We start from the raw sequence: 21,092 nt of genomic DNA, 5'->3' as shown, positions 1-21,092 counted from the left end.
CAAACAAAAAAACGTGCGAGCTTGCAGTCCACTTCAATTGTACCAAACACGAAATTTCTGACATTAATTTTATTGTTATTGAGAAAATTATCAGCCAAGGGGACGCAGCTTATATTGATAGATTATTACTTACGAGAGAGGCCTACTGGACCGCACAACTATGTACACTCAGTCCCCACGGACTTAACAAAAGACGCGAATTCAGATCCAAAAATCGCGTCCGCTATAATACTTAATTAGGGCATCACTTACACAATGTAATTGAGTTCTTCGCAACCATTCGTGGTTATTTCGCCTATTGCACATTCTTGCCTTTTACTCATTATAGAGTCCTAAAGTGTGACGTCACGTTGCCATGACAGCATTTTTTTCTGGTCTAAACAGTTTAAACTGATACTTCAAACATGGCGTCTTTATCGATATGCTCACTCGTTTCTTTCTTTTCTGGAGAGCGGAAATCGCTTGATCGCGGAGAAAACCACTTCAAATCAGACCATGTCCAAAGCTTTATTTATTCCAGGGGAGTCATCAAAGGTGAAGTCCAAGCAAGCATGAAAAATAAGGACTACAAAGTCACAGTAAGTTGCCAATTTGGGATCACAACACGTGTGTTCAATTCGAAGAACTCCCAACCCCGATTTCACCTCCAATTTAATGTTTATATTGCGAAATATATATTGCAACTTACGTGTCTGTTTCGAATTATCTTTTTATCAGATTTATCTCGATGAAAACCTTGAAATAAAAAACACAGAATGCGAGTGTCCTCGCGGCAAGTTCAAGTGCAGTCACGCGGCAGCCATATTTATTTATGGCAGCCATATTTATTTATGGCATCCATAACCTTAGCAGGACGGACCTGGAATGCCAATGGAAACGAAAGCGAAAGGCAGAAAGCGTACAGTCTGCAAGCCAGATGTTTCCAGCGCCACCGAAGAAGAAGGATTACAGCCCTTTGGCGCGCGATCCTAGCCGAGAAGATCAGATGTGGCTGTACAGCGAACTAAAGCGATATGGCAGATTTACAGGGACCTGCTGGATCTTGAGTCCCGAACCACAACCTGCTACCCCTCTCCCGATCAAGACGATTGAGGATATCATTTACTCAGAAGGTTTCCTTATGGCATCTACGAAGGAAAAACAATTAGAGTACTTGATTGAGAATGCCAAAGTAGAGGAGAGAACCATAAATGTTGTGAGCACCCTCACGGCTGGCCAGCGAAACAGCCTTGCATGGCACCAAGCTCGTAGAGGCCGCCTGACTGCCAGTAATTTTGGCTCCGTCCTCCAGGCAAAAAGAGTTACACCGTCTCTTATCAAGCGACTACTTGGGAATACAACTTGAGTGGAGTTAAAGCAATTGCATGGGGACAGGACAATGAGACTGAGGCCCTGAAATCCTTCACCAACATCACAAACTTTACACCTGTACAGACCGGCCTTTGGCTACACGAGTCGGGAGTTCTGGGTGCTTCCCCTGATGGACTTGTGGGAGACGACTCGGTGATTGAGTGTAAGTGCCCCTACACACATCGAAATGCGACAATCAAGGAAGCTTGTGGGCACAAAGACTTTTACTTGGAGGAGAAGGAAGGGAATTATACGCTGTCTAGCACACATGTTTACTGGCATCAGTGTCAAGGCCAGATGTTCCTGAGAAAGCGCAAATTCTGCTACTTTGTTGTATGGACCACAAAGGATAGTGTAGTTATCAAGATTGAACGAGATGAATCTTGGGAGCACAATATTACTATCTTGAGTGATTTTTACTTTCATCAACTATTCCCAAAGATTACCGAGGGAGAACTTTGAAAAGTGGTGCACAGATACTGGACATAATCAGAGTGGGGGGGGGGGGGGGGGGGAAGTGGGAGCTAATGTAAATAGGCAATAGCTAATGTTAAAAGGTATTTCTTTAAATTTCATACATTAATTTCTTAATATAACATTACATATTCTACACTCAGATAGAGACACAAGATAAAGAACCCACATTTTTCCATTTAGCATAGTAACTTAATAATAAATTACATTCTTCCTGAAAGCAAGCTTAAACAATTTTTTTTTTGCAACCAATGGCTACTGGTAGCTGGTAACACTTATCCTGGTTACTCAACAGGGCCCAGGTGCATAAAACTTATGCCACACTTAAGTAGGCTTGCATAGCAATGCAAAGGGAAGGGGAGGGAGCCTAAACAAAATCCATGCAGACACAGGTTATTTTTTCTGACTACCTCTCACCATCCCTTAAGCTAATTTAAGTGTGGCTTTAGTTTTATACACCTGGACTCAGGCTCCCAGCTTCACAGACACAAAAGTAAAACCTTTAAGCCAGCACGACTTTCACACTTGGAACTACTGGACGAAAGAATTCCATACTGGTCACATGCCCCTGACCTGGATTTAGTTGAAATGACAATTTAAGAATGTCACTGGATTTCATTATAATCTATTTTCACAGAACACATAGTAGTTTGTATTAATGAACATAAAGGAGATGAATATCAGAAAAATGTAAAACTAACCACATCATATTTTTGACCAAAGCTATGTCAATACCATTTGATCTGTTACAGTAGGGCTTCTAGTAATACAAAAATAATATTAAAAACTCATTGTACTATAATTTAGTTGAAAAAAAGTTCTATTCAGTCAAATTCAAAGTCTTCGCAGCCATCCTTGATCAATGGATACTGCAAATTAACAAGAGCTGAGCACAGTTGGCACAGCTTGTCAGCATGGCACCTCAAAAATGCTGGGATGAAGCCAAGGATGCGAAAACTCTTAAGTCTTGCATTTGCAAGCTCTACATGGATGCGACATCGAGCTATTGATTTCGTTGCCCTTGCCTCACTCTCTGTAAACTTTCCATTGTTGAGAAATGGTGGTATGTTCACTGAAACACCTCTTGGAACTATATCGCTGATGAGAAAACCTTTGTCTGCCAGAACAAGATCACCAGGACTCAAATGTTTACAAAATCCAGACTCTTTAACCATGACCTTGTCACTGACTGAGCCAGGAAAAAGATCACTAACATAGGTTATAACTCCATTTGGGGCAACCCCTATTATGACTTTGAAAGAGTTCATTCCCCTGTAGCTGGAATATGTAGCATTCTGCTGGGACATGAGCTTAGCTGCAGCAATTTCAATGTCTGTACAATCAATCACAATGCGGCAACTGCTGTACTCAGTGAAAGAGGATGGCAAACACATCTTGTTCTTTTCTCTAGATGGCACGGTTGTCAGGATGTCTTTGAACAGGAGAGAATGCAGAACATGGACAAAAGTTAGTACTATGTTAGCAACAGTTGCAACACTGCATGAAAACAACTGGGCTAAATGTAGATTGGTATAATTTTGTTTCAGTTTCATCAGAGTGATAAATATCTGGTCCTCAAGTGTGATCGCCTCAACCTTCCATCCAGCATAATAGTTTATTTCATCCTTGAATCTTGAAACATATCCCACAACAATATCAAAAACATCCTTAGTGGGTAGACCTGTCTCCATCCGTATCACCTCAGGGCTCAAGCTCTTAGCAGAGTAGTGTGCTCTATAGTAACTTGACATTTCCTTGTGTTTAGCAAGTTCTGTTGAAGTCATGTCAAGCTCTATTGACAGCAGAGCTTCTTTGGAACTTGTCTTTTCCTCTTGTGAGCATTCAGTGGAACATGGTTCAGAGTTCTCTTTAATCTCTTCAAGCACAGATGCTACAGTTGGTAATTTCGTGGGCTCGGCAGACACTTTCCGTTTTTTCTTGTGGGTAGGTGTACTGGGAGGTGTTGGTCCTGTACCTGGCAGCAAGTCCAAACTATCAAACAGCTTGTGCCTGTTTCTGTCACTGATGGTTGGCATATTTTCTTTTCGCCCATCTTTAAAGTGACAACTGCAAAGTCGCGAATGTTTGCTGGGCTTTCTATCTCCTCTCCTATAACAGAAAAAGACAGAAGCAGTTACTATACTTGCGCTTAAAAAACCCAAAGTTTAGTTGGTCACATGCTTAACCTTGTAGTCTAAGACGTGAATGCGAAGCGAGTATTTCTCTGAGGTTGTTACTTAACACTAGTTAGTGTAAAAGCTTTGATACTCACAACTATCATATAGTTTTTTAGTAACTAAATAATCTTAGGTCAAGACTGAAGGCAAGGAAAGGCAAAGCCGTGAGAAAACAAATAAGACGAGAAAGAGAAACAGCTAATCGTGAATCAGTTTGAGATAAAAAAACAGCTATTTCTAATCGATGGTACAGCATCGAAATATATATTTTTCGAAAAATACTCACCTTACAAATGATATCCACTTATCATAGAGTGCTTTATGTTTTTTCTGGTCTGGAAACGAAAAGAATCGGCAGCAGTGGCTTTCAGATGTGTGATTGCAATCTGGATGAAAACACTGGCCCATCGCAAACTTCGTCTCCGTGGCGTTTTGACTCGAATTATTGCTCACCAGGTGCTTTTGTCCGCTTATTATACTCTTCAATAGTAAGGCCAAAGATTATCTTGATTCTCTTTATCTTATTTCTATTATTGGAGGATAAAATGCGCTATTATAGCTCTTGAAGTGCTCGAGGTCAACGACAATGTGTCACGCTAGGGACGCCATATTGGTTTGTTTAGACCACAGAATTCTGGTGCTATGGAAACGTGACGTAAGCACTTTAGGACTCTATTATATCCTATTATTTAGGTCTGGAATGCATTACGCAATACTATTTTTATTTCTTACGTTTAGTATAAATTCAGGTCATTCTGTAAACCTACTAGGATTTTTAGTTTTTAGTTTTTAATTTCTATGTAAATACGTTCCACCTGAAGAAGGCCGAAGGCCGAAACGTCGCCACATTAAAGCTGGAACAGCTAGAAGTTTGCTTCATGTTTCATTGTTTTACACTTATATATATATATATAGTTGATATCACAAAAGCAAATAATTTCTGGTGTTATCGCTTATTGGGATATCAGATCAAGAAAGGGCAAGATTTCCATATAACCACATATTTTAATTATGCATAGAGCGTTGAAAAGAAACCTTTATATGTAGTCTTTACGAAATGGAATACATAATGAATGTATGGGGTTATATGGAAATCTTTCCTAAGAAAGAATAAGGCTATTAATAAACAGTTTCATTTTGCAGAAGGCTTTTCTAGTTATTAATTTGACAATAGCCTATTGCAGAAACGTGACAGGACTGGGACGAGTTCCTTATATTGATTACATTGAAAATCTAAACATTTCAACTGGAATGTTACTGAATGAAAAGCTGCCCAGTCAAGTTTGAGAGTTTTCAGCGGAAAGTGTCCAAATCGGAGCCTTGCAAGACTTGCAAAAGTTCCATACAAACCCTTAAAAGTTTTTTCCCTGTCTACCCAATTCATACAAACTCTCTATTTTAGGTGATATTTGAAAAGCTGTCATTTTGGCATTTTCCTCTTCTAAATACTTCTATTCTTGCTTAAGACTGAAATTTAGTTGATCTTTCATTTGAATATCTTAGTTTTTCAGACAAACGGAAAACAACCACACTCTTTCCCAGTCCTCTCACGTTTCTGCAATGGCCTCTGCACTGTACGTTGTAAAATTGCAAAGGAAAACACTAAATTTAGGTTGAAAAACACTGAAATACTTACTTACCTTCGGTCGTAAAACGTTTTTCACTTGCCTACCGTAAAACTTTGAGTTTGTGTTCACTACATGCCGATGTTTCTTGTATTCTCCAGTGTGACGACATAAGCTATTGGCAAAAAGGGTCACGCAAGCAAGCAAAGGCCTGGGCACAAATTCAGTAGGCTTGGCTATTGAGTCGAGCCTGGTTTCTGAGCTTATTCAAAAGATTTACGCCCGCGTGAAAGTGAACTGCTGATTTCGTCGGCGGATTTATCGGCAGAAGTTGGAAATGGCTGAGTTTTATACGAGTTCTTCTTCTAGTGATAATTCCAGTGTAGGTATTAATTTAGGCAATATTTCCGTTTAACCCCATACTTCACTATGCCTACAATTCTTGGATAAAAGAAAGCAGATGCAAAACAATAGATTACTTTCGGGATGACGACTTTCTTTTTGATTGGTATGGTTTTATACGGATATCTTTCCTTAATTTACTATTTATGTTATCTTCTGTATTTCAATGTTTGTCGTCTCAGTAATTTAAGGTAAGCATACCTACTGGAAGCTTAAACTGAATCGTATTCGACTATTCCAGCAGCTGTTTTCGCTTGCTATAGTCGCTTTCCTTGTCACCATTTCCGAAACTTATCATCTTCGAAATTTATCGTTCGAAACTTATCATCTTCGAAACTTATCGTTCTTTTCCCAATAATTTTCAGCTAGAATTTAATAGGAGCCCTGATAATACTTGCGTTTAGTGTAATTTTCGACTGTAAAGTGTGAAATTTAGCACGATCGCCATTTTTATCTGTATCAGCACTACAAAAACCTTTTTTGTTTTGCCGGTAAGATAACTGTGACGGAACTTCAAGTTTTCGTGAATCTTTTGTATAACTGATGTCTCTCGAGTGAGACTACATGTTAAGAGTAGATCCGTGCAAGAATCAAACAAAATTGCAAATCTTCGGCAAAGCTGAAAAAAATCAAATTCACTCGTCTTTTACATATAGGTAGCCTTTAGTAAGTATATGAATGTAGTTTTTTCCTTGAAATATCTGTTAATTCCTGAGAAAAATGATGGAAACCGTTTTCAACTTACGGGGCACAATTTGGCGATCCCAAACAAGCGCAAACAGGTTTGAAATTAGTCATGATTCACTTGACTCGCTTGTCAAAACTACTGCGATAGAAAAGCCGTCATACTTCCAATTTGTTGTATAACTTACCATGGTCTAAACACGATGATTTCATAAACATTAGATTTATCTGAGTATTCAAGAGAAGTAAAGTAAAGAAGTTATGGCTTTCCCACGCTTCTTAAAACGGTACGCTAAAAATAACGATAATTTATGAGCGAGTGCCTTTGAATAGAATTTCGTAAGATTAAGAATGACAATACCCGAGTTAACGATCTTTCAAAATATGTTAAGTTTGCTTTGGGAAAATGAATGAGGGATTTTAAGAATTTGTTGAAAATCGTCAACGAAATACTTAAAATCATGCCATGTTTATGTGTGCCTAACCATTAACAAAAACAAAATTGTTTTTGTTTTAGAAATCTTGGCGCCTCAAAAAGCGTAAAGAACAAAGCAGGTATACTGACGTCAACTTGGATATGATATTCTCGAATTTTCGAAGTGCTTCATATTACCGTTTGTCTAATTTCATTCGTGAGGTTTATCATGAACAGAGAGGCCCGCCGCTGCAGCCACGATCAAAACCGGCTTAGTTTTCCACGAATTCTTCGTAGCTCACTTTTCAGATTTGTACTCTTTATACTGTTAGCACAATTTTTCCTGAAAATTCTGAGGAAACCGTAAAAGGGGTGACAGTAAAGCCAACTAGTTCAAGCAGGTGTTCCCATGCAGTTTACCGTGAATCCGTTTTGAAACTATATATATGCAAATTACGTCTCGCTTGCAAAGCAACACAAAATTTGCATATCAGGCTGATATGCAATTTCACTAATTCTGTCATCATCCACGTTAATCTTCTCAATGATTGTCTCTGCTTTCCTAAGAATATCGGATAAAGATGCTGGATGATCCTTTATAGGGCTTCTAATGTTCTCCTGTTTGGTTCTTTCATTCTCTTCAAAATCAACTTGTATTTCGTGACAAAAAACAAGATTTATGTCATCGGCTGTCATAACATCAGGGAGATCATGAACTACAGTTTCAGATAGAATGTAATTTTCTTTACTACTAAAAATGTGGAAGATTGGTGGCAGTGGACTACATTGATTTGCATCATGAATATTTCTTTTCAAGTTATTTTTGTGTTCCTCCATCTTTTCTTTCTCCAGATCATCAATAGCAAAATATTTTTCTGTCATGGCCGGAGTAGGCTTCAATTTATTTAGAGGGGCTCATTTCCAAACTTGGCTTTGTAAAAATTTATATCTTCCACAAGGACTGGCTCAACCTTGGCACCTGCCAATGCAAAGAAAAAAAAAATTAACAAAAATGTTTCCAAAAGAGGAAAATTAAAAATGTTTGAACAATAGGTGAAATGCTGTTACCTTTAGGATCGGCAAATTACATGGCAAATCAGTGCAAGTGAGATCTGGTGGAGGCTGCTGTTTTTCCTCTGCCACAACCTCACAGAGCATAAAAAGAAGTGCTCCAATATGGCTGTAGTCACTTATCAATCTATAAATAAATAATTAATACTACATCAGGAAAATCATTCAGAGCTACGTGTATTAACTGTTTTATAAATGGTAGAACAAACATACCCAACAGTACATGTGCAGTAGGTAAACACTGGCTTGCTTTTAGACCTTTGTAGTACCAAGTATATCAGTTTACTTTCTTCACGGTCAATAGAAAACGAGGGATTACAATTGCCTCTTAGAGCCCAAAATTTCTTGTATTCAGGAAGCAAATGAATTCTGAAGAAACAAGAAAAAAAAGAATCAATTTAACAACTCTTAAAAGAGACCAGTATTGCTACTCTAAATTGTAAACTTACTTGACTGAATGAATTCCTTTCTTGTGCTCCCAAGCACGTAGTGTTTTGTATTTTCTCACTGCTTTCTTGTCGTAGCCAGCTCCAATCAAGTACTCTTTTACTATGGATTCTTCCATCAGTAGTGGTACTCCATTTAAGTTTTTCTGCCAGTCTGTTAGTTTTTGAAGAAACATAATTGTTGGAGTGTTGGTGCACGAACGAGAAGATTGTTTGGTAGCATTGCTTCCAGGACCCGAAGTGGAGATTTTTAAAGCGTTACATACGACGTTGACAAGCGCCTTTTTACCGATTGATTTTTCAAAATCAATAGATAGTACTTTTAAATTTCTTTCAACCTCGGTTTAGTTAAACTGGACACTTCTTTTAAGGGTTTTGGGAGTTTTAAATTCACCTTGCTTTAAGCACCAAAATAAACGAAATAGCACGAAAGTAGAGAGTAGAAATTGAGACATCGTCAATTACCATTCTGTTTCGCCAATTTCTGTTTCGCTTTGTTGGGGTGTCGCCAAATCGATCCCAGGACTGAAAACGAAACGTTTTGGTTTTTTTTCGGAAAAAGATAATACTTCAAGGAAAAAACTACAAAGCATTTGTATTTTTTCAAAAGACTACTTGTATGCAAAAGAACAGCGAATTTTAATTTTTCAACTTTGCCATGCAATGTTTGATTTTTGCACGGATTTGCTCTTAAGTATCCAGAGCTCGAAATTAAAAAAAATTTACGGTCGCTTTTTGCGAGTAATTCCTAAAATTTAGTCGCAAGTTCGAAAATTTTAGTCGCAAAAGTAACCGGGACTAGACTAGAAACGAAGAATTCCTAGACGTTTCATGAGCGTTGCACGACGAGGTTTCTGAAAAAGTGTGCCTGCGATACGTTTCTCAGCAAGAAATCAACCATAAAAGTCACGCAACATTTAACCTGAATTTCGCAGGATTTTTCGGACAAAACTACAGCAGCCAGTAATAAGTAAGACACCAGGCTCACCAATGGAGAAATTTTAGCCGCAGATGCGAGATCTCTATTTGCAAATGCACCCGATGCAGGCACAATTTCGAGCCCTGGTATCAATGATATTAGGGCATGCATACACGGACTTTACATGCTGCAGTTTATGTATGTGTAAAGTTCTACAACACGATATCGGAATTGAAGCGTGTTTGCTCTTCACCAGTGCGCATGCTGTTTCATTTAGAGCACGTTAAAGCGAGTACTTCTTGACTTTAAACGAATTACCCTTTATACTACTTATGTAGTAGTCAAAACACACACCCCAAGGCATTTTACTACAAATATCCGTGCATAATTTTTAGTCAAAAGTAGGCTATTGTTTATTATCCTTCATTTTACACAATGCCATTAACATATTTCGGAGACCTTCTCTCACTATGCTGTCAGGTGACGTACTTGTCATAAAATGATAGGTTATAACTTAAAGAATGCTAGAAATGGAAAGAGCATGTAGACAAAACCTAGGTGTCCGAAAAAGAGGCACCTAACATTGAAGAATGAGATCTTAAAATGGTTTATCAAATAACTCAGGTTCTACAAACGCTGTTTTTGGTCGATACAGTTGGCAAACCTATGTACTCTTGTAGCGGTAAACTCTGACTTCCTTATACGAAAGCACTATGTTTGACTACACTTAAGGACAACGAATTACCTTTACCTTTTGGTGTCTTTTGGTTTACTTGATGATTAAGACAGAGGATCATGATTCTCATAAAGGACCACAAGGAAAAATTCCTGAGGGTGGATCACAAAAATGGACATTCCGGCCCACCCCAGTGGGAGCGAAGGAATAAGAGGAAAAAACCAAAAACACAGAAAAAAAACATATGCAAAGGAACACAATAAACAGTTTTGCTTTCAGCAAACTGGAATAGCATTAATAACACACTTGTCTTTTCGTTTAGTTAACATTTACTTAGAAACCTTATTGTAAAAGCCTGTGTGGAGTCCTTGGATGTGCTGTAATTATACTTCTAGTTTTACGCGCTTTCAGTGCTTTCTATTATATCGGTTATTTAGCGAAAATGAAGAAATATGGTATAAATAAATTCATGATAAATTTCTAAAGCAGGATTTCCGGTAACCTTTATTTTCAATACCTCTGTCAGTCTGTGAAGTTTGCAATCTTGCAAAGTTTTTTGTAGTCTTGTACTCTCAGGAAAAATGACTCACACCGCAATTTACTAGATTTCCACCTTTAAAGAACTTTCAAAGAACTTTAAAATCATTGGATACATTGTACCGTGGCAGTTTGCCTTTTTACTTTCCTTTTACAGCTTTAAGAGAACTTTTAAATGTTTTTGTAGCCTCGATACGAGAATTTTTTGTTTGGTGCTAAGCCTGTACCCTTGTCCTATTCTTTCAGCATCTGTGATTGGTTAACCTTGTCATCCAATGAACTTGTTAAGAATAAGACATTTGATCACGAGATAGGATACAGATTCCTATTTCTATGAAGAACCTTTCCCTTAGTTATTTCATAAAATAATAAGCTACACTGACTTCCTAGAGGTTTGCCAACTCAATAAACCTACTTGTGATGTTGGGAGGACGCTCAAAAAGCTTGTAAATCACTGGCCGGACGGCTTATTTACAAGCTTGTCTCATACTATCCTAACATTCATCGTGGGTTATTGTGCTGGTAAACCCCTAGAAAAGGTGATCTATTGCTTTATTAAATTTGTCAAAAATTATAATGATTTGTACGGAAAGGTTACTGGAGGTTAAGATCCAATAATTTTTTTATAACTTGTACTGCTGAAGTTAAGTTTAGATTTATAATGACTTTCAACGGGTGAATAGACTTGTTAACCCTCCTTGAGATTGTTGAATGGTGATCAAGTATTTTCTTTGACAAATTTGACTGAGTGCTATTGTACTTGGGACTTTGGTACTATTGTAGCAAGTTACTACACTTGTGCCTTCAACAAGGGTGTTTAATTTAGTGAGTAGGCTTCACTGTTCATTTGTACTTACAGACTAATTTTAAAAGCACTTAAAGTGGAGCAATAAATTTATTATCTTTTTGTCCTGCTTATTTTATAGTATTCATCATCGTCTGAATATGAAGATGATACTGATTCAGAGAGTGATGAAAATTATGGGGTAAGTTCTTTTTTCTCTATATATGAATTAAAAATATCATGATTTTGTATGGTGTTAGAGTAAATTTGTTACTTCCATGCATCAAAGGCCTTACAAGAAAGGTATTTGTACATTTGAAGTAAATCAAATGAGGGCCCGAAATAGTAGTCATTTCATTCATGACAGCACCTCCAGAGAATCACAGGTGTTCCATGCAAAAACTAAAATGGAGTCCATCGTGCATTTCCTCTTTTCAAATAAGTCAAATGAAATGTATTTCAATCCATGAGTGAGAAGAATGAAGGTCTACATATGTAGATCTCCACAAGTGGTCCATCACAAATGCTGCACATTGAATATCTACACCAAGGAATAATCAATAACTGTCGAATGAAATGTTTTTTAAAGATTATTACAATAAAATGATAATGCAATAAAGTTAAAATTTAAATTAAATTAGAGACGGGTCACTCTCAATTTCTATTGTGAATTACAAAACTCAAGCACATAATCTAATTTTAACGGCAAGGCACATATTAAATCATTTTTATAGACTTATCTATAAAGTTACTTTGACAAAAACTCCTTAGTTTTTGTCAAATTAGCCAATCCTGCCCTCTCCGCTTTCATATCCTGGGTTCTTTCGGTTAGAGCGAGAGATATTGATCTTTTGGTTAAAACCACAGGTCAAGGGAGCTTTGCGAGAAAGTGTTTCTTCAGTTCTGAGTACAATGGTTGGTTGGCTACTTATCAGCAAACCGATAGAGAAAAACACAACAGATACACAGTTCTGAGAAAAATTTCCTAATAGTCTCCTTTAGATATATTGTCTTATTTTATTTGCACTTTTTGTTCTCGATCTTTTGCTTCTCAACTTATTTTTGCTTAGTGATAATGTTTATGGAATTAGTTCCATTAGTCTCAATGCTTTTTACGGGATCAGTATTTAAAGCAAAGCCATCGATGTCGATGTCGGCTTAAGTCAGCTTTACACAACGAAAGTTTGCTCTAATCATTTAAGCTCAGACCGATATCAGATTATTCAGTTCAGCGGAGCCATTTTTCGTTTTTAACCACCCTATCAGTTAAAGAAATTCTGATTCTGTCCAAATTTATGCTTGAAAATAAAATATATATATATATATGTATATCTTACGAGTTGTGCCGTATTTTGACGAGCCCGTAGAGCTCGTCATAATACGGCAGAACTCGTAAAAATACTCGGCGATACTACACAACAAAACGTCCAAGAAGAGATTTATTATCCTGCGCAGCAGCCTAGAAAGGCGTTTGAATACCTTGAATACCTCACTGAATTACTCCTTCAAACTTTCCTTTTCAGTAGTCCCCAGTAGTATAGTAATTGGGGCTTGGAGCTCACCCATCATGACTTCAATATTGCGCATTATTATCCAACTATAGCTAGACGAGTACAAATATCACGCGGTATTTGTACTTGTCTATTGTAGAGTACCGGTTAAACAGGTTTTCTCGCATCGCGCAAGCAAAGAATTAGATTGTAGTTAGGAAAAAAAAACAAATGGCGGACCATTTGAATCATATTTCCGACGACGAAGAGTCAGAATGGCTGGCAAATATAGATCAAAGTTCATTAGATGAATCGAACGAAGGAAAACACCTTGACGACCAGAAAATTTCTTCTTTTAATGAAGAAAATAGAAACAGCAACACAATAATGCGCCAATTCCGTTCCGCTTCGCATACTTCTGTAACGCACTCCCCGTAAATAAATATCCGCGAAATTCGCCCGCACTGAAATAACAGTTTTGGGTGTTGGATAATAAATAACTTATTAGACGTTTTGTTGTGTAGTATCGCTGAGTATTTTTACTCGTTATTTGTATTTTGACTCGCCCTACGGGCTCGTCAAAATACGGCACAGCTCGTAAAAATACCCAGTGATACTAAACAACAAAAGGTCTAATTAACAATTATTCCACCAGCGCGCGTTGGATATGAGATGATAGATAGCCAACGAGGCGCGTAGCGCCGAGTTAGCTATAATCATCTCATATCCAACACGCGCGAGTGGAATAATTGTTTTTATTAAAGACGTTAAACTAAATTAAATTTTATTCAATTTTTAGCTTCCTTTTAATTTTAAGCTGACACGTACACTTGCCATATTTGTCGATTATGGTATATTGGCTGGTATACCTTAAGGGCTAAGGCAATAAAAAATCTTGAATTACATTATCCAATGGTCTAGTTTTTAATAATTTTTATGTATTTTGCATTCAAATTGCGCAATATTGAATTCCTGATGGATGAGCTTATTTTATTTATTAAGGAGCGCAGCGACGATCTCGCGTTAGAGAGCTCGAGTTCTTTTTATATTCATTGAGGAGCAAAGCGACGAATACTGAAGAGGGTAGCGACGATCTCACGTTAGCGAGCAATTGATTGGCAAATTGATTGTTTAATTTATTTGAAAAACCATATTTAAATAATCTTTTAAAAGCTGACTCATCAAAATTCGAGATTGCTGACTCATTAGAATTCAAAATACTGCGCAACGAACGAACCACAAGAACTTGTCTGAGTAGAAAACGCTGTGGCGTTACATCACCCCACAGCTGTGGTGTTATGCCATCAGATCAACATCTAAAAATTCGAGAAATTCAAAATGGTAGGTTCAAACTGGTTCAAACTGGCTCAAACCGGTTTTCAAATTTTTAAAATACACTTAAAGAAAATCCATGTATAGAAAATATGGAAAATAAAAATCGAAATATACTTAAAGAAAAATTGCGCTCAGAGAATAAAGGAAAAAAATTATCTACTTATAATATAGATATGAACAAAAACGAATTACAGAATCTGACAAAAGATCAGCTCATTGACATAATAATGAATTTGAGACCTGTTCCAAAACATCAACGCAAAACATTAAAGCGTAAAATTAAATTCGCTCCACTGTTCAAAAATGTTAAACAGATGGCTCAAGCTTATGAAAAAAATATTATTGAACCACCTCTTGAGTTTCGAGATGATTATAAACCAGTGCCTAAACCAAAAACAAAGAAACCTGTTCCTCTATTAAGAACAAGAATCAATGAGACAAACAAAGCTTTAAAAGGCTTCACTAAATCGTGTGAAATAAATATAAAAAATGACATAGATCCATTGATTCAAATGCAAAGCACAAGATTGGCTATTGGTCAACATATTAAAAAGATACTGAATGAAATGAAAGGTCTCAAATTCACAGAGACATTAAAGATCACCTTTGAGAGGCATAAAGCTGATGAAGTTCAGACAAAAACAGCATACTTTAATAGTACACCTCAGACAATGATAACTGAAACGGAAATAGCAGACTCTTTACAATCAACAAAGAAACAAATATCATATCAAATTGCACAATGGATTTCAGAGGGATCTGGCTGGCGTATCCGATCAGTTGATAATAAGTACATAAATATTGTTCTATATAATCCACAAAACGGTTCTTCTTATATTCAACTTCCACCATAATTGAGAGATGGTAAAGAAGGTTTGATCAATCTGAAAAAAAAAGATGATGAATGCTTCCGTTGGTGTCATATCAGACACTTAAATCCACAACAGAAAGATCCGCAGAGGATCAAGAAAGTTGGTAAAGCTTTCGTTGAACAACTGGATTACACAGGAATTGAATTTCCAGTGACCATAAAACAAATCAACAAGATCGAAAAACAGAATAAAATCAATGTTAACGTATTCGGCTATGACAGTAAATAACGATATCCAATATATATTAGCAAGGAGAGAAATTTGAATCTTTTATTGAAAACAGAAGAGAAAAACACATTATGTATTAATAAAATATTTCAATAGATTTATGTTTAACCAAACGAAGCACAAGGAGAAAAAGCACTTTTGTATGTGTTGTTTGCAGTGTTTTAGCTCTGAAAAGGTATTAACTGATCACAAAGCCAATTGTCTCGTAATCAATGGAGCGCAAGCTATTAAGATGCCGACTAAAGATAACAACATATTGAAATTCAATAATTACCATAAGCAACTACCAGTTCCATTTGTAATCTATGCTGACTTTGAAGCAATAACAGAGAAAGTACACGGTTGTCAACCAGCTGATGATGAATCTTTCCCTGAAGCTTATCAAAAACATACGGACTGTGGTTATGGATACAACGTTGTTTGTACTTATGATGATAAGTATACGAAACCTCTTCAGATATATCGTGGCTAGAGAGCTGCTTACAAATTCATAGAACAGATGCTTAAGGAGGTGAGATATTGTAAGAAAGTTATCAAGTCTGAATTTAACAAACCACTAAAAATGATTAAAGAGGATGAGAGACAATTTCAAAACGCTGATACATGCCATATTTGTGAACTTAAATATACCAACGAAGATATTCGAGTAAGAGATCATTGTCACATAACTGGAGAATACAGAGGTTCAGCTCATCAAGATTGTAATTTGAACTTTCCAATCAGTGATAAAATACCTGTAATATCTCATAATTTGAGAGGTTATGATTCTCATTTTATCATGCAAGAAATTGGACAGATTGTTAAGAATAATAAATATACGAATAAAAAAGGAGAAGAATGCGAAATGAACATTAATGCAATTCCAAATAATATGGAAAATTATATGGCTTTTATGCTTGGAAATCATCTCACTTTCATTGATAATTTTCAATTTATGAGTTCAAGTCTTGAGAAACTAGTCAATAATCTTCCCATTAAGAGGCTTTAAAATATACTTCAGAACAATTCAAGAACAGAAAATTCAATCTTATGACTCGGAAAGGTGGTTATCCTTATGATTTCATGGATAGCTTTGATAAATTCAATGAGACAGAACTTCCAAACAAAGATGAATTTTATAGCATACTAACAGATGAGCATATCTCAGACGATGATTACAAACATGCTCAAAATTAATGTATAGAAAAAATTCAAGTTAAAAACAATAGATGATTATCATGATTTATACCTGAAGTCTGACATATTGTTGTTAGCTGATATGTTTGAGAGTTTTAGACAAACTTGCCTTCAATATTATAAACTAGATCCATGCCATAATTTCACAAGTCCTGGATTATCTTGGGATGCCATGTTGAAAATGAATAACATCAAATTCGAATAAATGACTGATGTTAACGTGAACCAATTCATTAAAAAGGGTTTGAGAGGAGGTACTAGTTATAATGTAAATCGATATGGAAAAGCGAATAACGAATACATGGAAGATTATAATGAGAATGAACCTTCGAAATATAACATGTACCTTGATCCTAATAATCTGTATGGTTGTGCGAAGTCGCAATACCTTTCAGCTGGTGGATTCAAATGGCTTTCACAAAAGAAGATTGATAAACTAAACCTTAGAGTTTATACTGAAGAAAGTAAAAAGGGATTAATATTGGAAGCCGATCTTGAATACCCAGAGGAATTACATGATTTGCATAACGATTTTCCACTCGCACCGGAAAGATCAAAGTCACACCAGACATGTTATCAACATAATTTCATTGTAAACAAGTCGCTGATAAATTTAATATAACAACATGTCTTATATCAAAATTGATCCCAACGTTATCAAACAAAGAGAAATACGTTCTTCATTACCGAAATCCTCAGTTATATCTCAACCTTGGAATGAAATTGAAAAAAGTTCATAGAGTACTTGAATTTAATCAATCACCATGGTTAAAGCAATACATCAGGTTTAATACACAAAAGAGAACTCAAGCTAAAAATGAGTTTGAGAAAGAATTTTTTAAACTGATGAATAATTCTGTATTTGGAAAGACGATGGAAAACTTAAGAAAGCGAGTCGTTGTAAGACTTGTCACTGGTGAGAAGAAGTTGTTGAAATTAGCATCAAGACCGACTTTTGTATCAAGCAAAATATTCAATGAGAATCTCGTTGCGGTACATAAAATAAAAGAAACATTGACTCTTAATAGGCCAGCTTATGTTGATATGTGTATTCTTGATCTTTCAAAGACATTGATGTATGAGTTTCATTACATATATATTTAGGAAAAGGATGGAGATAAAGCGAAGTTATTGTTTACAGACACTGATTCACTAACGTATGAGATAGAAACAAAAGATGTATCTCAAGATTTTTGTAAGAATAAAGAGTTGTTTGATAATAGTGGTTACAAAGAATCATCAAGTATTACGATAAAACAAACAAAAGAGTGATCGGGAAAATGAAAGATGAAGTTAATGGTGGGGTGATAGTAGAGTTTGTAGGACTGAAATCGAAAATGTATAGTTTAATAACAGAGAATGAAAAAGAATAAAAAAAAGCAAAAGGATTAAAAAAAATAGTCATCAAAAAAATATCAAACATGAAAATTACAAAGATGTTTTCTTTAATGACAAACAAATGCATCATAAGATGAAAACAATCAGAAGCCAAAACCACCAATTATGTAGTTATGAGTGGAATAAAGTTTCATTGATTTTTTTTTGATGATAAGCGATATATTCTTAAGGATGGTATTAATAGTCATGCATAGGGGCATTATAGAACTATGAATTTTTAAGATATTGGTTATTTATCTTTGCGTTTTTTACTTTGGTCTTTTTCTTTGTTTTTTATTTTGAGAAAACTCGAGTTTCCAGATGGGATTTGAACCGACGACCCTCCGTGATCTAGTCTAATACTCTAACTACTGAGATACAGGAGACTCGATTTTCTCTTATATTAAAAATTGTTTATTTCATCTTTTTGTTTTGACCCCTTTTTATTTCAATCACTTATAACAAAATCAATTATTATGAGCGAATAATATAATATAATGTATATGAGTGTTTTAATTGAAAAAAACATTGTTACAAATGTAAGAAGTGAGGATGTTTTAAATATGGAGCCTGAAGAATTTGAAAGAATGTTAGATAATATGGATTTAAAGATTACTATAGTGAATGACAATGAAAATTCAAGACGATCAGAAATACTTAAGAATAAACCAAGAATAGATTATTCTGAATAAAAATATCAAAAATAAATTATTTACAATCTATATATTATGAGAATAAAGGAAATGATTGAAAGCATAGAAACCTTTAATTCTGAAAAATTATATTTTATAAAAGCTAGTAAAGAATTAATAGATAAAGTAGAAAGCAATAAAATGAAAAAGGAGAAGTAATGATTTTTCCAGCGAAAATTAGATTAATTAAAACCATGATAGGTAATCAAGGAACAAAAAATTAAAAATGGTTTTAAAGACAAAATATTGTTGAAATATTTATCAACATAAACGAAAGATAGATATGTTTTTGTTTTGGCTGAGAATAATAATTAATGCTCTCAACCTACTAGCTAGCGACAACAATAAGAACACATTTGTGGGGTAAAGGGGTAAGGGATTAAGCCCTCCAGTCACAAAATAGCTGACATAACATGGAGGTCAGAAGCTAGTTAATTATGCGACAAAGAGATGATAATTCTCTATCAAGGGTGATAATCCCTTGGTCGCCAGAGGGGTAGTAATCCCCTCTTGGAGGTGATAATCCTTCGGGATCCCTCAAGTTCCCATGGCAACATGTAGTAGCAAGTGGTACCGATGCCCAAAATAAATAGCTGCCATGAGTCTATGGGTAAAGGTGTGACCAGCAAGGGAGCACTTAATCCCGAACCCTGGTTTATTAAACATTTTTTCTTGAGATAACAGTGCTTCATTATTAATATGTGAGAAACTATAACATCATGTATTACAGCCAACAATGGCTAAAAAATAACATTAACCTATTGACATCGCTAGGAGTCAAATTGTCAAAGTTTGTGTGCTTCGATGATGTTTTAACTGATATAAGAATGAAACGTAGATTGAAGTCTTTTAATTATATTGAATACTAGTGATTGTCAAGTGCTATCAGTAGGGAAGGGTGGGAGGGAATTATTTATCCTTGTCATTTGAATTGCTGTAATAAATCACTGAACCGCTGCAGGCATGCTAAGTACAGTTTGATTGACACAGAGAAAGAACAGCTGTGATTGGACAATAATTGACTGCACGTGCAATCAATGCAAGCTTATCTGACCTTTGTGCTCTTACTATTATTAGCACTTGACAACTGTTTTCTTTTTACTTTGCCCTTATATGGTAGTAGTTTCATTATTAACTATAATTTAGAATTTATAAATTTGCTAATTTCAGTTCCAGTTTATGAAACTTTTGATGAATTATTATTGAAATCTCGACAGAAAAAGAAAGAGAAAAGATTGACAATAATGTAAGTGATTTTATATGAGTGAACATGATTTAATGATGTCAATATTTGAGCATTATGGAAACAACCCAAATGTACTAATAGTTCATACTTTTGGTGAACTTCTTGGAAGGAAAAAAAAATGCAAAAAGTTTATCAGAAAGGAGTCACTGATCTTATCATCATTATAAACAATGAAAAGGTCACTTATTGTGAATTAAGGAAACCTGGTAAAAATATTGAAATGAGACCAGAACAAGTATTATTCAGAAAGAGAGTTGAGGAGAAAGATATCTATATTGTCAGCGATGATTCAGACCAAATGATTTAATTTATTGATTATCACGTACTGAAAAATTCATCCTAATGAGAATTCATCCATATGTTGATTTACGCAATACTTTACACATTTCTGTAACACATTTGTGTAATTTTTCAGTGACAAATTTGAAAATTGTGTAGAATTTGATTAGTCATTTAAACAATGGATGAATTTGTAACCATGGTAGTGAACTTTAAATAGCTTGTAAATCTTTAAGAGGAACCCGGCTGTTGAAAACATCATCATAACATTTCCATTTAACCAGAGCTTGTTTATTCTTATAATCTCTCTTTATTACTTTATCAATTCTGGATATCTCTTATTTAGCTCTCAATAATTCAGGCTCATAAAAACCGCCTCAAATTTCTTCGTTGTTTAACTCTCGTAATCGATAGGTGATTGGATTCGTGTATTGTACTTTATCAATAGTCAATATCTCTTCTGTCCAATTTGGAGTGTAGCCTTTATCGAACAACTTCCTTTTATACTTTGATATTCAAACCTCATCGCCGATTTTATATTAAGGTTTTTGTTTTGATGTATTGATGTCACCATGCAGATTAAAATAAACTATTCCTCCATTCTTAATATTAGATGCTTCAACGGGTGTGAATTTTATTGAATTGCGCTTGGTGTCATTGTACTGGTTCAATATTTTTGGCAGAATGTCGAGATATTGAGTATTGCCTTGGATAGTAAACTGTTTCCACATCTTGTTTTTAATTGTACGATTCCAACATTCGACAACAGATGATTTTTCTTCATTTTCGATTGAATATAATTTGACATTATTTGTATTCAATAATTCTTCAACTTGTTTATTGTAAAATTCTTCACCTGTATCAGTCCATAAGAACTCTGGTTTTCTTCCTTCTTTA

The 21,092-nt window shown here is 35.4% G+C and overlaps 5 protein-coding genes across 7 annotated transcripts in view; 3 read left to right on the top strand and 2 right to left on the bottom strand.

Annotated features, from left to right (window-relative positions):
• Positions 1–329: 329 nt before the first annotated feature.
• On the top strand, positions 330–2,520 carry LOC148720455 (uncharacterized). The gene is made up of 2 exons (XM_088738926.1): positions 330–578; positions 718–2,520. The coding sequence occupies exon 2, from the start codon at positions 812–814 to the stop codon at positions 1,343–1,345; it is 534 nt and encodes a 177-aa protein (XP_088595052.1). The 5' UTR covers positions 330–578; positions 718–811; the 3' UTR covers positions 1,346–2,520.
• Positions 1,982–4,779, bottom strand: LOC148720454 (uncharacterized). Its single transcript, XM_088738915.1, has 2 exons — positions 4,288–4,779; positions 1,982–3,933 (listed from the first exon to the last, which is right to left on the bottom strand). The coding sequence occupies exons 1-2, from the start codon at positions 4,407–4,409 to the stop codon at positions 2,649–2,651; spliced, it is 1,407 nt and encodes a 468-aa protein (XP_088595041.1). The 5' UTR covers positions 4,410–4,779; the 3' UTR covers positions 1,982–2,648.
• Positions 4,780–5,808: 1,029 nt separating this feature from the next.
• Positions 5,809–21,092, top strand: part of LOC148720451 (uncharacterized) — a 28,572-nt gene continuing 13,288 nt past the window's right edge. The window contains exons 1-3 of one of the 2 annotated variants that reach the window (XM_088738930.1): positions 5,809–5,948; positions 11,643–11,702; positions 19,888–19,916. In XM_088738930.1, coding sequence (XP_088595056.1) covers positions 5,904–5,948; positions 11,643–11,702; positions 19,888–19,916 — 134 coding nt within the window. In that variant the 5' untranslated portion in view covers positions 5,809–5,903. The remainder of the gene's footprint in view (positions 5,949–11,642; positions 11,703–19,887; positions 19,917–21,092) is intronic. The other variant, XM_088738929.1, reaches the window with a different exon arrangement.
• LOC111337829 (uncharacterized) lies at positions 7,193–17,227 on the bottom strand. 2 transcript variants are annotated; one of them, XM_088738928.1, is made up of 5 exons: positions 16,948–17,227; positions 8,588–8,738; positions 8,352–8,507; positions 8,136–8,265; positions 7,193–8,046 (listed from the first exon to the last, which is right to left on the bottom strand). In XM_088738928.1, the coding sequence occupies exons 2-5, from the start codon at positions 8,701–8,703 to the stop codon at positions 8,011–8,013; spliced, it is 438 nt and encodes a 145-aa protein (XP_088595054.1). In that variant the 5' UTR covers positions 8,704–8,738; positions 16,948–17,227; the 3' UTR covers positions 7,193–8,010. The 2 variants fall into 2 exon arrangements, with proteins under 2 accessions (XP_088595054.1, XP_088595053.1); XM_088738927.1 differs by lacking the exon at positions 16,948–17,227 and having other exon boundaries at positions 7,194–8,046; positions 8,588–11,626.
• LOC148720453 (uncharacterized) lies at positions 14,499–16,413 on the top strand. The gene is made up of 4 exons (XM_088739059.1): positions 14,499–15,093; positions 15,187–15,417; positions 15,476–15,894; positions 15,925–16,413. The coding sequence occupies exons 1-4, from the start codon at positions 14,499–14,501 to the stop codon at positions 16,411–16,413; spliced, it is 1,734 nt and encodes a 577-aa protein (XP_088595185.1).

This window comes from Stylophora pistillata, chromosome 11 (assembly GCF_964205215.1).
Source record: "Stylophora pistillata chromosome 11, jaStyPist1.2, whole genome shotgun sequence".
Taxonomy (NCBI): domain Eukaryota; kingdom Metazoa; phylum Cnidaria; class Anthozoa; order Scleractinia; family Pocilloporidae; genus Stylophora; species Stylophora pistillata.
Note: the sequence above shows the minus strand (reverse complement) of the source record. Positions and strands in the feature narration are given on the sequence as shown.